Source organism: Lepidochelys olivacea, assembly GCF_965140295.1.
Source record: "Lepidochelys olivacea isolate rLepOli2 genome assembly, chromosome: 12".
In the NCBI taxonomy this organism is placed as follows: domain Eukaryota; kingdom Metazoa; phylum Chordata; order Testudines; family Cheloniidae; genus Lepidochelys; species Lepidochelys olivacea.
In genome coordinates this window covers 42127272-42144375 of record NC_140422.1, presented here as the reverse complement: position 1 = coordinate 42144375, position 17104 = coordinate 42127272, and the positions used below count along the sequence as shown (strand labels likewise).

The 17104-nt window shown below is 47.2% G+C and overlaps 1 protein-coding gene across 3 annotated transcripts in view; it reads right to left on the bottom strand.

Moving 5' to 3' along the window:
• ZFHX3 (zinc finger homeobox 3) overlaps positions 1-17104 on the bottom strand; it is a 279269-nt gene that overhangs the window by 170820 nt on the left and 91345 nt on the right. For 2 of the 3 annotated variants that reach the window (XM_084644864.1, XM_084644863.1), the window contains exons 2-3: positions 12901-15650; positions 8330-8826 (exon numbers count right to left, since the gene is read on the bottom strand). In XM_084644864.1, the coding sequence (XP_084500990.1) occupies positions 8330-8826; positions 12901-15604 (3201 nt within the window). In that variant the 5' untranslated portion in view covers positions 15605-15650. The remainder of the gene's footprint in view (positions 1-8329; positions 8827-12900; positions 15651-17104) is intronic. The other variant, XM_084644865.1, reaches the window with a different exon arrangement.

Below are 17104 nucleotides of genomic sequence, written 5' to 3'. Positions count from 1 at the left end.
AAGCTGCCTAGGAGATGGCTTGCAGCGCAAACATGCCACAGAGTGTCTGGATTTGCCTATTCTGATCTCTTACGGATGTGGTACTCCCATCTCCGAGACCCACCCACTACAGAGAATCTCTCAGACCCAGACTTAAGCAATGGCCTGATTGTCGTCTTAGCACTTTATACAGGGTATGCCTCCAGAGAGCCTTGGGATCACAGACTTCCTGATACCAAGCTCTAGTAAACTTCATTTTAACTCTCCTAATTAGAGCTTCTCACAATGCCAAATCTGCAGTTGTAATCAGAGAGAGTAAATATATGCAAGTGAGTACATCTATATCTGCTTCATTCCTTTCTGACTGATCAGACACAGAACTAAGGGCTCTTCTCATGCGGTTCCGGAACCCAGAGCGGTCATTAGCAGGTGTTCCAAACAACCACCATGGGTGATGGACTCCAATCAGCAATCAGAATCTTCAGAGTGTAATTCCACGCTGTTTTATTCGGACTCAAGACAATCAGCAGTTTATCAAACTGTCAAGAAGTTGCCCCCCCTGAACTGCCTTGCTTCCACCCCGGGTCTGCAGTCTGACGGCTGGTGTTGAGAGTACTATCCCATTCTGCTCAAGCCAGGGTTTGGGACAGATGTGGCACGGTAGGATGAGCAGGCAATACTTTGTAGAATTTCAACAAAACACTCAGATCTGTTCTCAGCTTACTCTCAGAAATAATGACGAGTGAATTCGGATGAGCATGGGCATTGTGCAGTGCTGTACAGGGCTCGGGTTGTACTCTGGTCACAATTTACAATCCCTAATTGTGGAGATAACAACCAAAGCCTGGGGCAGCTAGGAAAGAATCCCTTAAACCCTCCTGCTCTTTCTCCCCTCCCCCCTTCAGTGACAGAGAAACCAAGCCAACAGGATTGCTCACACTTGGTGACTGAGGCAATGACAACTTCTTCCACCTTTCCTATGATTAGGGTCAAAGACAGAAGGCATTTTGACATTTTGGACTGAATTCTAAATCTTTTTTTGACAATTTGGAGTTTGAATTTTACTTTAACAAGTAGACAGAAGGGTTGGGAGGCTGCTCTTCCCCAACATTCCCAACCCTTTGACTTTGGGTTGCTCACTCCGGTTGCCTTGGGAGTCTGTTTGGTCTTCAGTGCTTTTTCAGTTTCATCACTATGCAAACCAAATTTACCTCCCGAAGACGTTGGTTGAATATGGGTCAGGACATATCACAATATTGTAAAAGTAGGGACAAGATGTGTCCAAAAAAAGGGTTTGACTTGAATTTTTGAATAAATGAAGTATTTTACAAGTGGTTTTGCACTCTAAATTCATTCAGTCCCAACGCCTCCTAAGGGGCAAACATACAGAACATGGTTGCTGGTCCTATGTTAAGGTATTTTTGTATTACAACATTAAATGCAAAAATCTACTTTACTGCAAGGGTAATGTGGTGGAGCAGGCTGGCACAGGAAGTGTGAAGGCCCCAGGGTTAGATTTCTGAAACAGTTAAATGGATAATATATGTTACCTGTATTAAAATTCCTTAATGAGTCCCAGGGGGAGAAAGCAAAGTAGAATCCAACTGCAGCATGTTCATTGCAGGGTTGGTTTATCCCTTCTTCCTTGAATGCATAGAGATGCAGGGATGTTTTACTTGGGGGAAAATGCGTTGGAGTAGTTTTATTTAGACTTGGGGGAGAGGCTACAGTATTTGTTACCCACAGAGACACACCATTCTGAGTCAGGTGGAGGAGAATGTGTGACCCAAGAACCTCTTGATGCCACCTGGCAGAGGATGCAAAGATGCATAAGGATTGCAGGGCCCCCCGGCTCTGATATTTACATTCTGGTTCATCAAAGAGCATCACGTAAGGTTTCCACTGAAACCCTGGTCATCACAATCTATGCGAAACCCACATGGGGATAATATGTAAGGAGGAGTATGTGTGTGCATGCCCATGTGCTCTGAAGTCCTTGCAGTTAAAGGCAGGTCACCCAGAGGTGACATGCCTTAAGACAAGTTCTACAAGACAGGAGATGGGAGTCACTTATCTTCCTGGCTGACCATTGTATACTGTTATGCAGTAATTACAGCCGTGGCAGTCCCAGGATATTTGAGAGACAAGGTGGGCGAAATAATATCTGTTATTGGACCAACTTCTGTTGGTGGGAGAGACAGGCTGCCTAGACACACGGAGCTCTTCTTCACATCTGGGAATGGTTCTCAGAGCGTCACAGCTACATACAAGGTTGAACAGATAGTTTAGCATAAGTAGTTAGCACACGTTCGAAGTGACCATCACGATGAAGGGGCCCATTAACACCTGTGTAGTCATCGAATTTAAAAAAAAGGGGGGGGGCGGCTTAGTGGGTTGCAGATGGTTGTAATAAGCCATGAATCCAGTGTCTCTGTTCACACCATGATTTTTAGTGTCCAGCAAATTTCTGAATTTAAGCTCCCAGGCTCATCTTCTGAAAGTGTTGTGCAGGTTCCCTCTGAGGATGAGGACTGGCAGGTCAGATACAGAAAGGCCACTTTGTGAAACGTTCACCCACCGGAGATAGGGTGCTTTTGTCTTTTATCATTTTCCTGTGTAAGTTCATCTGAAAGCATAGTGATTGTCTGGTTTCACCCACATAGTTATTGGGGCATTTAATGCACTGGATGAGGTACCCCCCCGTTGTGCTAGGCATGTGTAGGACCATGGATCTTGAAAGGTGCGTCATGGGGAGTGCTGATCATTGTAGCAGTGGAGATATGTCTGCAGGTTTTGCATCTGTTGTTCTGGCAGGATCTGGTGGCGCTTTGGTTATGGACTGTGACAGAGTACTCGATCTGATGCACTTAGTGCTCTCCCAGATGACAAAGAAACATCTGGGACAGCCAGAATCAGAGTTATCCGAGAAGCTACAGACACTATTCCAAAATCAAAATACTGTAACGATGCCCTTGCCTAGCAGATGAGACATTTCAAATTCTGCAAAAGATGTCTGAGGTCATATAGTGCCATGATGATATTAAACAAACATTTACAAGGTATTTCTGGGGCAAGAGCAAAAGTGGACTGTGAAGCTTATTTTGAGAACTGGGCAGAAGAGGGAATAAGATCTAATAAATAACGGTCTGTATTCAAAGCTATTCAATCACTTTGATCCAAAACTGGACTTTGCATGGGGTTTATGCCCAATAAATAAGGCTAATGGGTAAAAACATCCTCATCCCAAGAAAAAGGTCTGAAAAGAGGGAAAATATTATGAGACTGCACTTAAGCATCCTGAAGCAACTTTATGCCCAGATCTGGAAGCATTAGTAGGAGATGCAATCCCATACCCTGAAACCTGTATAGATGTACCCATGTTGGAAGAGATTTGGTCCCTGATATAGACACTGCGTAGCGGGAGTGCTGCAAGACCCGATTGCATAACACCCAAACTTCTCAGGTGGGCCATAGGGCCCATCAGCTCAACTCTTCCTCTGGGCTTGGACTACTGGGAGCTCAGAGCAGGCAGGACCATGCCCTTGGCAAGAAGCCCATTCTAACATGGGAGCTTGTGATAGTTCATGAGCAGGTTGGTCCAGCTCTGAGTTTAGTGTAGCTCAGAAGCTTGTTCTAGATTTTGAAGCTTAGTCCAGTCCCAGACCCATTTTGGTTCAGAAGCTTAGTCTGGGCTAAGGAAACGTGCACGACATTTCCCTAAGTAGACAAATTCCCACTTTTCTGGTCTGCACCCTGGGATAGATCTTAAAACCACCAAGTATTTGTCTAGACATCAGCACTTGACTGAGAGACCTCAAAAAAATACCTGGGGGCACCAAGGTGTGGTGCCAGTGATTCAGCTGGCAGGCCTCTTCCCTCTGAGCCAGCACCAACCTAACAAGCAGAGCCGTGGTATCCGCAGAGCCGGCGGTGGGGCCCGTACTGGAATCTCAGTGTAAGGAGTTGGATGGGTCCCCACCTACCTGCTTGAGGTAACAGATTTTTCATGGAAAAAACATTGACCGAAAAACAAGCTGTAACAAGCCAGTGGCTGTCACATGGTGCAGTGCACTGGTATTAAGCCATCTCCATGCTTCCCTTCTAGGGGCTGCACTTCAGGGACAGTACATTAGCTTGGCTGTCTTAGGCAAGAGCTTGAACATCTGTAGGGATCACAGAGAAACAAGGTGATGCATAAACAACATTGCTTTGTTTCAGGAGGGAAGAAGCAGGCAAGGAGTGAGGGGAAACCAGAGAGTTCCTTTTAAATGGTAGAGTTTTACAGCCTTCTATCCCATACCCTTCCCACTATTATCCCAGCTACTTGTCCAGTGATACCGTAGAGCAGATATGCTAATTAACAGAGTTGAAGGAATTTAGTTTTCATCAGATTAAAAACTCCTCAAACAAGCATAAGGGGGAGGCCACAAAACCTCCACAGAAACTCTACGAAGGAGAAAATCCAAAAAAAGCAAATGAGGTTTCTCCAAATAATTACCTTTGGAGAGTACCTCAAACCTGCCCTGCCCTTCCTCCACATGACTCCTGCAAAGAAGCATAACAAATGGAAAACCAAGTAGGAGCTGAGATGGACAACTGGTGCCTAGGCTTTGGGCTCTGTCCTTGTGACACAAAATACTGTCAGATGGCAGTTTAGAACACCCCTCTCTCTGTAAACCTAGTTCATCTACACCAAGGCCTCCCCAAGATCTCCAGTACCCTTTCTAGCTGTCCCCAAATGCCCCACTTGCCCTGGATAAAATGGCTTTATCTCATCCCTACATTTCACAGGAAAGCCAAATCTGAATAACTGTTGCTAACCTAGTCTGAATTGGAACTTAGTTTGTGATTTACAGGTTAAAAAGTTTCTCTGTCTGCATACTGTCTCAAGATCAGAAATACTCTGCCCTTTTCATCTGTAAATCTCAAAGCACTGAAGAAAAAGGAGTATTATCGTTCCCATGTTACAGAGATAGGAAGGGATTTGCCCAAGCTAACGGAGCAAGTCAGTGGCTGACCCTAGAATGGAACCCTAGTCTCCTGGCTGCTAGCCCCATGCTTTTCCTCTAGACCACACTGCCTCAACTAGAATTGAAATATTTCATATCCTATTCATCTCCTGAACCAGCATGTCCACCTCATTCCACTTAGCGTCGAAACAAGTATTTATGATACTAATGGCACTTTCTGGGTAATACTGACCGAGGACATGAGAGCACAAGCAGTGAGGAGAGACGGAAGCTGTGTGTCAGATCTCTCCGTGTTCATCAGTGTGAGAAACTCCAACACAAACCGCCCCCCCAAAGAACCCTCCCCCTTATAAACCAATGCTGCATAAGAGGGGACTGGACTTAAGACATCCTGAAATACTGGAAACAGTATTAAAATTCCAAGCAGTCTCTCACTCCACCCTCACCAGAAAGCACCGGATACATGGCAGGGGAGGTCTCACAGGCTCGTTATGCTGCTGACTAACGAGGTCTCAGGATCACATTTTCCAGCTCCGCCACTTGCTGCTGAAGTGGCTCTTGGGCAACCCAAGTGGCCAATAACATGATTTAAAAGGAAAACGGCAAAGAGGCAGCATAAGGAGGATTGTGCGCGAGAAGCTTCGTGCACTCTCTCACCCAGGCAGCATCTGGAGAGGATTTTCTCCAGCAGACAGGGAAGAACTCGATTACATCCAGTTAACTGTGCTCTAAACTGATTATGCATGTGCCAGGCTAATGGATTACATTAGCAAGAGGAAAAATAACATCCAATCAATCTCAATTTACTGCAGACCACACCAAGGGCTGAGAGAAGAGAAGAGAAACTGGTCCATGAACTGCCCCCACTCCCACTTCACCCGTCAGCTGTCAAAGCTCCATGGCACTAAAACCACACGAAAGAATGGAAACTCTGAGCTGAGGACCTCAGTGAGCAACTCTATCTACAGCCAAGTTCTTCAATGACAACGAACACTGAATCCATCGATGTGCTGGGCTAAGACTCTCTGGGAATCTCTCCTTTCATTGGATAGCACAATGGTAACTAAGTAAGAAGAGCAACATGACTTATATGGATTTACAATGAAAGTGGTTGGGGTACCAATGCAATGAATTCCATACAAGCATTTCATGGAATGTGTGACTACACTAGCAGACATTTATACCCATGCTAAACTGGTAGGTGCTCGTGTTCAGTATTTTGATACCAAGGTAGTTCCTGCTCTCTCTTGCTTGGATGTTTCACTGGAACTCTCACCTCAAAGACAAACGAGATTTTAAAATCATGACTAAGTGCTCAGGGCTGAAACTACCTATTGTCCCTGAGAATGAATGAATTCCTTCACCTGTCTGGGGAAGGCATTTCACAAGCCTCCAATATATTGCTTTAGAAAACCAGTCCCTGCACCATGTATCCTTTTCCTGTTTTGGCAGGAAACAAGGAGGGAAGGAGAAAGCCAGTGCCCTCAATCTGCTTTCTCACCAGGGAGCACAACAGAGACAGAGGGTTTGAACCAAGAATTTTTGCAGCCTGTCACCACTGTCTTGTCCCCAGATAACAAAAAAGTCAAATCTAAAGACTATTATAAGTTGAAATCATGATGCTTGCTTGGTACATGAGTTTTAATTCTGAAGACAGACTGCACTATTCAGATGTCCTCTCCTAGCCCCTGTGAGATTTCTCCTGCTCCCACTTTCACCCCAAATTCCCTCTTGTACATATCCCAGTTTCTTTGACTTTACTAAAATAGGATACTTTGAAAGCAGAGAAATAAGAGTGAACTTCGTCATCTTCAGAGCGAAGCTGTGCCATGCCTCACTAGTTCCACTGACACCGATAACAGTGATGTTCAGAGAAGCCCGGTCACATCCACTGGGCCTCCAGCACTAGGAGCTTCCTCAGGTTTAACAGTATTTCCCTCTTAATACTAGCTGAGTCTCCAGCTGCTCTAGACTAGGCTAAACTGTTCTGCCCTCCTACCACTTTCCCCTCTCCTCCTGAAATTGCTGGAGTAATTCATTTCCTGGAACAACTCCCTATGTTAAAAACCACACATTTCCTCCTTAGTGTGGGGGACTGACACAGGGAGAGATGCAAAGTTTTGAACTCACCTGATACGGGAGAGTTACACAGACAGCAAAGAGGCACAGCAGGGTTAGGAAATGAGAGAAATGGGGTACAAAACAAGACTGCCTAGTCTAATCCAAAATTGTAGATCCCTTTAGAATTACAGGGAGAGGGAAGGAAAGGAGAAAAGACAGACAGAATACAAAATTGAGCAAAATGAGAAGACAGTGAGAGACAGAGCATGTGTAAGTGAGTAGAAGGTATGCGAAGTGAGGCTGCTTAGATTTATGGCGATTTGTACCTGATTGTTCATACTAAAGCCATTATGGGATGATTAGAGAAAAAGGTGAAGCTTTAAGTCCAGTGAAAATCAATAAAAACGTCTGGAGCAATTCTGCTGCGCGAGTGAAAGGACTATTTACTGTATCCGGAGCTCCCATTGGGTTATAGCCTACAGGGTTCGGGGGGTGGGGAGGCAGAGAAATGAGGCAGGAGAGGAAAAGATGGTTACAGAAGGGACAGAAAATTGGAGGCAAGAGGAAAAAAAGACAAAAACCAAGAGAGAGTCATGGAGCAACGTGTAACGTGGAAGGTGAGTGGTAAGGAAAGGCTGTGACATATCGTCCGAGGGAAGCTGTCAGTTTGACCATGCCTTCAGTCAACTACATATATACAGCAATAGAATTTGTTCTCGCTCCTTTCCAGCAGGCTCAAGCAGCAGTTCAACAACACATCCCCGGCACTCCCACACACAGCACAAAAGAAACAGGGCACTGCCCGCTTCTTTGACACTGCCCACATGCATTCTCCATGCTAGCATGAGCAAACTACCCGGAGTTCCTGCTTGGATGGGAGTAGCTTTCAGAAAGTTTCTGGCAAGGATGAGCAACCTGACATAAGGCAAACCCTAGCTAGCAGAATCCCTTCCGAGATTAGCAGTGAGAAACAGCTTGTTGGAATGCAATTTTCAGACAGGACTGATGATTTTGGATGTGCAATGTGACACATCTTAAAGGGATCTAATTTTCACAGGACAGGTGCTCAGCCCCTCTAAGGCACCTCAAGTTGGGCCCCAACAGCCACTATCACTTTTGAAAAGCTTGGCCTAAGGCTTTCGGAGCCCAAAAGAGTTGCTAGCAAAGTGCAAGCTGAGGAGGCGTGTGATCCCAGTGAGTCTGGGGCCAAGCCCTGCGGAGGTGCTAGACTGAATGGGTTTAAAATCCCACTCTCACGGTAGCTCAGAACGGACAGCTGGGTCCCCCACAAGGAAGACAAAAGAGCAATCAAGCCTCACCTTGTACAGCTTCAGGCTGGCCTCATGCCTGGAGTTAACTGTGTGCAGACGCAGCTTCTCCAGACTGTTGGTGTAGTAGTCACAGGCATTGCACTTCAGATGCACGGGGTTCCCGATGGCCACACACTTCAGCCTCCACTCGTTGGCTTTGCCACCCTCCTTGATGTGCGCTACTAGCTGGTACTTCTGCACGTGCTTATCCGTTTTGCAGTGGAGCTGGAAGTTTGCCTTGAGCTGTGTGTTGTAGCGGCACAGCTTGCACTGGTACGAGTCCCCCATCACGGCCTTCCACTCATCCTCCGGGAGGCTGCGCTCCACGTTCATGTGCAGCCCCAGCATGTCCAGGTTGTCTGTAGTGAACTTGTTGCACACAGCACACTGGAAGAGCTTCAGTGATGGGTCGTTCGTTTGTGTGAAGCTCTCACCCAGGTTCATTAACTCCTCGGACACCAGCTGCCCGCCCCCCAGCCGCATGTCCAGGGGGATCTCTCCACCCACTGCAGAAAGGAGAGAGAAAAATACAAGTCAGAAAAGCTGCATCCTGTACCTCCCATGACAGAAGCAGAGCAGAACATTCACTCCCCTGGCATGCCCCCATAATATGCCACCAGGTCCTGGGTCAGAAGCAAAACACAGCAGAATTTCTCACCCCTTGCCCATGCCTGTGCACTGCTGGTATGCCAGGCACAAAAGAGTCAGCTGTCTGGTTCTACAGCCATTGGGCCTGGAGGACAACAGTCCCTTGTTGCCCAGCCCAGGACCTGCTGACCACAGGGCCAGGAGCACAACAGGTCCTCGCCAGCCAGAGAGAAAATAAATGTGAATCCCAACAGATTTTAGGAGGGGTAAAGTCTTCACTTTGCTGCTCTGTGAAAAACTATATGACACTCTCCCACTTGCTGGCTCTACCACCTATGTGGTTACCTCTGAGGAATTAAACCTCTTTCTCCAGGCAGGCAAGGACACAAGGAAGAGACAAGAAAGGTCACGCATAGGACATCCAAACCCAACCCCTGCTGAATAAGAGACTCTTTGGCCATGACGCACAGCAGTGTGATTAGGAAGTTATGTTGCAGCAGCACCAACTAGACAGCTGCAGCTCCCTAAAAGTGCCATGCTCTCAGCGGTAAGCCTCAGGACTTGTCTGAAACAAAAATTCAGAATGGTAGATACGCTCAAGGAAAGTCCTGGCCAGGGGGAGATCTTATGGCCAAGGAAAGGACAACAGCTAATAACTGGGGAAGTACAAGTATGCGTGTGTGTGTCAGGGAAACAGTCAGCAGGAAGCATGCTTTCTCTCTCGCTCTGTCATATCCCCGCTCTTCAAATTATCACTGACCCAGCTAAACCAAGAGCTGACCTCCATTCACTTATAGTAAATTAATACAGCAACCTCTTATTTATATGGTTAGAAAGGCTTGAGGACGTGGAAGGAGGGAAGACTCCTCTCCATTACCCGGGATCTCATGCCGAAGCAAATAGCCCAACCACCAGCCTCCATGGGGGAGCTCTGCTTATCTTTCCCCCCACCACACTTCAGCTAGTTTTGGTTTGATTTTTTTTCCCCTTCAACAATTAAGCCTGACTGCATCCCAACTCGGTTTAAGGGGTTATTTAAGCCTTCAAGTCTATAGCTAATCAAAAAAGGGAGATTTTATTCCTTAATGGTTTTCCTTTCTATGCTTTCAGTCATTTGCCGAGGAACAGCCAGGATCAGGAGCTGTCTGAATTTGCTGAGCAGCTGTGCAACCTGTGCAGAATCCAGAAATCTGCACAAACAAGTGCTTCTGGATGGTTGAGGTTAGCCTCCAGTGCAGCGTGTGTGTTGCCTCTCTTCCCTGCAGAGATGCACGGACATGATGATGGTTATGTCTCTAGTCAGGGAAGACCAATGAAGCCTTCACTTCCGTCTGGTTGCAAGGCACAGGTGTCCCACGCCCATGAGCACACACAGAGATAGGAGAAAAGGCTAAACAGGGAAAAGTCCAGCTTGCTTGCACACGCACTCCTTTCCATGTGCCAGGGCTCACAGGGATTAGGGGCCTTTCCTCTGTCTAGGTGCCTTTTTCATCCCCACCACTGTACTGTCTGATCATCTACTCCCCCTCCTGCCAGGGCAGTATTGTGCACCCAAGGACACTTGCTAGTGCACAATCCACTCATTTTTAGTGCCCCAAACAACAAGGCTCTCTCTACTTCCCTTGGGAGACTTTTCCACAGCCTACCTCCACCATCCCCAGTCAGGCCATTTTTCCTGACATGCAATCTAGCCCCTCTCTTCTGAGCTAGTCCATCCCAACCACCTCCACAATGAGGAATGCTGAATGGAAATGGAGTCCACAGAATAGCTCATGTTCTACTCAAACCTACAAGCCACAGGCAGGTCTGGGATTCAATGGCAAAAAAGGGCAAAGCACCTCCTACCAGCCAAAACAATGAATATGTTTATATGCAGCAAATAAAAAAAGGGACAGATGACTAAGGAAGTGAGGGGGAAGAGCTTAAAAGGCATCCATGCAGAACAAAGCCACTCTAATAGACCCAAAGTAAAAGATTTATCCTAACAGCTAGAATTGTGTCCAGTGCTTATTGGCAAGGGCAGGGACTCTGCCCCACAACTCCTAGCTCAAGATTTGTAGCCATGATTCCTAATGCCATAAAGCACACAAGTCACAAATCGCTTCCCGAACGAGCTTAGACACATTCAAGATGCTTGTATTCAGCTGGAGTCACTCAAGAGTAAGACACCAGTAGGTTACTCCACTTCCTCTCAGGAGCACTTCCCGACAGCTTAAGGTAGACAGGGCTAGGGACTTTAACAGGGGTATGTCTCAGGAAACCCTAAACATGTTGACTCCCCATAAAGTTGACAATGTCAACAAGCTACATTATAAAAGAGTAGAAATTCTTTCTACTGGCAACCCGGAATGGTTAAAAAAAAGTCACAGCAAAGACAAAACCATTGCCACCTTCCTCAAAGAGGCAAGTTGGGACAACAGATATGTGGAAGAAAATTGTAGTTACTTTTGTTTGTAGAGCCTTCCATTCCTCAGTTTTCCTTTTCAATGTTCTGTGTTCTTTCCCCCTCTCAAACAAACAGATCTTTCGAAAATTTAAGATCATCAAGCCCCCCCTGTGCGGCAATGAGTTATGTTGCTACAGGAGTATAGGAAAAAGATGCTGGAGTCTTGGGCACCCAAACATAGTGCCTTAGGAGTCACGGTCTTAGACCAAGCTAGCCTGTTCAGTCTCAATGGATGAATAAGATTACAAATGACAGAGTTCAGGAAAAAGAGGTCAGGTCAGAGGAATGTGGGTGCTCTCCTTGTATATGTAATTTCTGAAAGCAGTGTCAAATAATTGTGGTTATAGTGAACTGGGGTACAGAGAAAGGGTTATTTCAGCTGGTAGATGCTACAGACCCTTGCCAGAGCTGATCTGGTAGAGTTCTATTATGCTTCACTGTTTCATATTGGATTGGCAATAGGAAGCTCAAATACACACAGATGTATGCACACCGTGTGGACTATAGCAAGGATTCGGGTAGGTGAAGATACAGTTGTGTCCTTTAATTGACTATAGCAGCATATCAGACTTCCAAGAATAGATTTAGCCCATCATTCCAAATTCTAACTGCACTCTGAGGCAGTAAATTCCTTGGGGCAGGGACTGTGTCTTTACTGACATCTTCTACAGCACCAATTGTCATGTCAACATGCACGCATGCATAATAAAGTCTTGTTTCCAGGTAATAAAGTACCGTTAATATGCCTGTTCGGAGAACATGCTGTGCGGACGACAAACCCCCTTCAAAATAAAGAGATCACCTCCCTTCCCTACACCAGCCAACCTTGGTCCAACCCTTCCTAGCCTAACAACTCTCGGTGGTCAAGCTTTGAGTTTGAGATCTCAAACCAGCACCCACTGCAACTGTCCCTACTCCCCTTCACCAAGCAAATATCACTCACTCTAGAAGCCTCTATCACGACTGTCAATCACATTTATCCTGACCTACCAATTATCAATACATTTCACTTCTCCAGATCCATATCCCCATAACTAACATCTATCCTCACTAATACAATGTAACTGCCAAGCACCTGACCTCCCGCTTTCTCATTAAGCACCCCCCTTCAATAGTATGCTTCACGCTCTCCAAACTAAGGAGGGAGTATAAGGTACCCTTGGTGCAGGCACTGGAGAACCCTTAACAATCCAATCAGCGATGTTTACCCATTGCATCCTCTCTCAGTGGCTTCACTATTCAATTCATCCACAGAGTTTCCTGAAGTTCACAAGAAATACATAGGAACACAGGAGAGTGCCAAGAATTTCTGAAGATGAGAAAAAATTAGGGTGAGAAGGGAGAAGGGTCTCTATCCCTTTTGTGATTCACCGAACTATGTATGTATTCCATGGAGCGCTACAGGTATTTCAGAATAGGATTGGGGAAAACAGACTGGGATGGACAGCACCTCATCCACCCACAGGGCCTTACGGCAAAAAGAAAATCCCTCTCCCCCCCGCACAGAAATGACAGCAGCAAAAACAGGGAAACACTTCAACCTCACCTAGAGACGGAGCCACGGTTGCCATAGGGCTGGTGGGATCGAGCTGGTATCCACCCATCCTGAACGGGGCATCGGAGGAAGTGCTGTCCATCTTCAGGCTGGGCAGACTCACGTTGTGTGCCAGATAGTACTGGTACAGCTCGGCCTCGGCCGGGGAGGGCAGGCTGCCAAGGCCCAAATGCCGGCTGTGCTGGATTTGGGTCATATTCTGCTGAAGCAGCATCATATTGTGCATGTGCTTCTCACTGGTCATGTGAATGCGAAGGTTCCTAGCTACGTTGGTTTCGTAGTCACACACCTCACACCGCCAGGTGGGTTTGGTTTTTGGTTTGGTGGGCGAGGGGGCCCCACAGGTGCTACCAATGTTTGCTGCTGCAGCTGCTGCCGCGGCCGCAGCCGCCGCCGCTGCCCCAGCCGTGTGACTGAAGACCTGCTCTCCCCCTCCATTCTGCAGGGTTTGCATGTTGTTGAGATGCTTGTCGGACTGCATATGAATACTGAGGTTGCCTTTGGTAGTGGTGGAGTAGTTACAGACCTCGCAACGAAAAGGCTTGTAACCACAAGTGTAGCTCTCGCCCCGTGCCAACCGGGGGTGTGGCTGCCCACTCTTGCAGTACACGCACGAGCCACCTGGCTCGGGGTGCTTCTCCTTCATGTGTGCCTCAAGTGTCTGCTGGTATTTGTAGTGCCAATTGCACTTGGGACACTTGAGTGTCTTACACGAGTTGCGAGAATGCATCATGGTCATGTGGCCACCTAGTGACCGTGAGGAGCCCAGGACTGTGTCACACTTTGGGCACTCCACACCACTCCCCGAGGGGCACTCCCCACCCCCAAGCTCACAGAGGGGACCAGTGTGCTGGTGATGGGAGATGTAGCTCCCATCCTCGCCCTCTGCACTCTCATTTGGTTCTGGTGCTGTGGCATTGTCTTTATTGGCACTTTCATCGACGAAGTCCAACCTCCTGCTGCCCTCTGCCACGCTGGCTCCACCGCCCTCATTGTTAAAGCTTAAACGACTCCTCCTGTTTGCACCATCAAAGACAAAGGAAGAAGCAGAATTAGAAATAGAAGAAGCTGTGCCCCTTGACAGGGTCTGGAGCACGTTAGGCATTAAGGGAGAGTTAGAAATGCTTTGGTTTGAGAGAGCAGGGTCCTTTTTGCTGCTGCTACCTGCCACAGCCCCAGACTCTTCATGGGGCCCATCTTCCAATTCATCCTCCAACTCGCTTGGAAACAGTCCTTTGCAACCCTCATCGTCGTCGTCTTCTTCCTCCTCCTCCTCTTCCTCCTCCTCCTCCTCCACGTCCTCCTCTTCTTCGTCCTCCTCCACATCCTCAGCTGGTTCTGCTTTTTCCGAGAGGCTATCCTGGTCACCCAGTTCTTGCTTCTCGCTGTCTGTTGCCCCGGGGTCTTTTCCCTCTGAGGATTTGGTAGGACTGGAAGCTAGCGGGCCCAGGGGAACTGAGGTAATTGGGGTTTTCAGAGCTGAGCTGGTCAGCCCACCAAGGTTCAAGAGGGCACCAGGCGCCAAGATGCCTGATGGTGGCTGCTCTGCTCCACTGGCAGTGCCAGCCTGGACAGCCTCTTCCCCTTCCATTCGAATGCCACTGAATTTACCATAAAAGCTGTGTCCAGGGCCTATGAGGTTAGCTGCGGAAACTAAAGGGTGTTGAAAGTTTTTGTTTTTTGGTTCCAGAAAACTTACAAGGGGTTCCTTGTCTTTGCCTATCCCTTGGATGATAGCGGAGATGTTCTTATTGCTAAGAATTTTCCGCTCCTCCTCACTCAGAGTCATTCGATGGTCATGCACTGCATGGGTCACAAATGAGCGGACATACCCAAAGGAGAGCTTGCACAAGAAACACATCAGTATGGGCTTCCTCTTCCCATAGAGCACAAAGCCATCAAATTTGGACAGGTCCACATTGTTGGGAACATCTTTGGATACACAGGAGCTTTTGGCAGAACCATCGCTGTTCAGGTAATCCTTGTTGCTTTTGTGTCGCACATCAAAAACGCGGAAGCTGTGCAAGACGGGGCTGATGCCCGTCAGGGCTGAGGTATTCGGGAAGGACTGGTCTGAGCCCTCAAACCATTTCCCGAAGGATGAGGCTATGTGGAAAGTATTAATGATCTGTGGATACACGGGTGCAGCAGAGGAGGGTTCTCCTGGTTTGCCCCCAGCATTGGGTAGAGAGTTCATAACGAATGAAGGGAGAGCCCCACTGCCACTGGCTCCCCCACTTTGGATCAACTGGTTGACGCTTTCAACAATATACGCGGAGCCATCTGGCTGGTAGACTATTTCTCCAGCAAGGTTCTCCACATCACTCTCCTCGTCCCCCTCCTCACTGGTATCACTCCCACTTTCCTCCCTCAGTGGAAGAGGTGGGCGGGCACTGGGGCAATGGTGCTCCATATAGGTCTGTAAACTGGCAAAGGAGGCCAAGCATTCGTTGCAGCTGACCTCTTTGCTAGTGGACTCAGTGTTGGGGCCAGCTGAGTTGATGCTGTCTGGAATGCGCTCATTAAAGGGGACCCTCAGGCTGTCTAGGGCCCCGTGGTTTTCGGTTGTGGACTGCTCCATGCTACTGGGTTTGTCAGGGAGGTGGGTGCTGTTGAGTTCAGTCCATTGCTGGTGCTGAGGGATGCCACACCCATTGTCCTTCCCAGAGATGACAGGCGAGTCACAGCCTTCCATGGTAAGGCCTGCATGGAGCTTTCATTGCACCCACTACGGCTTGGACCTAAAGGCAAAAAGAGAGGGGGGAGACAGAAAGAAAGAGAAAGGCGAATAAGTTAGAGAAGGCACACACCGCATTTCCACACAGCACAGTCACTATAATGCACACAGTCCATTTCGTCCTAGAGCATCCAAAGCCCTAGAGGGGAGATGGCGCCCCACTAATAAGCTCCTGAAATGCAAGACCTAACCCAAGGTAATGAGGATAATGCAAAGGGACTGAAGCCAGGGAGAACAACCGTGTGGGGGGCTGAAAGAGCACTAAAACGAGTTCCTCACTGGAGGAGGAAAAGGTGGACTTGCCCCTCTTTTGCTATTCAGTGATGGAGTTAGAAAAAGTAAGAGTCAGACTGAGGCACTAGGCGTGGCCACGGTGCAGTGACCCCACCGAAGACTAGTAACTGCACTGTATCTCTAAGAAGCTTAGGATATTTTTAAAAATGATGCAATTTAAACTAGAAAAGCCTTTGGGGTGGAAACAGAATTAAGAAGCTACCATGAAGTAATGTAAGTAACAGCTGCAATATTAAACCTCTATGGAGAATGTGCCACAGAGGCCCTCCCATTCCCTTCACTATCAGGGGAAATAACACACTTTCCCAGTACACACGTACAGAGCAAGTGACTCCTGAACTTGAATTCTGCCACTTCAAGACACATTCTTCTATTAAAAGTCCTGGTAATAGAGAGAACATTGCTGTACCCTTCACACATCCATCTTTGCCATGGACCACCAAGACCTGGACCAACTCCCAAGGTTCTCAAACTCACGGGACACCGCACTCACAGGGATTTAACTACTTGGATATCTAGGCAGTTAAATTCAGCCAAACACATAGCAGAGAGGATATGAAATTATTTAAGAACGTAGAAACTGCCAAACAAGATCAAATCAAGGGTCCATTTTAACCAGTATCCTGTGTCAGGAGCCAGTATCAGATGCTTCAAAGGAGGCAAGAAACCCCATAGTACACAACCTGCTAATGGGTAAAGTTTCTTTCCAACCCTCATGTGTAAATGGTTGGTTTATGCCCTGAAGCATGAGAGTTTACACCGCTCCCATTTTTTTCTACTGTCTAATATAACTAGATGTCCTCATCAGCTGTAGGTGTCTAATCCTTTTTGAATCCTATTAGGATCTTGATCTCAGTGATATTCTGTGGCAGTGAGTTCTACAGGTTAATCATACATTATTTAAAACCATTATTTCCCTTTATTGTTTTAAACATATTACCTTATAATTTCATTGGACAGCCTTGTTCTTGCATTATAAGAAAAGGAATAATGGAAAGACTAAATGACCTCTAGACCATGCAGACAGTAAATGATGGGACAAAGAGCAATAGACGGGACTGGAAGATGGTACAGAACATCTTTTCCCCAGACAAATGGATTGATTTAAAACATGCACACACGCTTGATGAAGGACAGGGCAGATGCAATACCTTTGGATGTCTG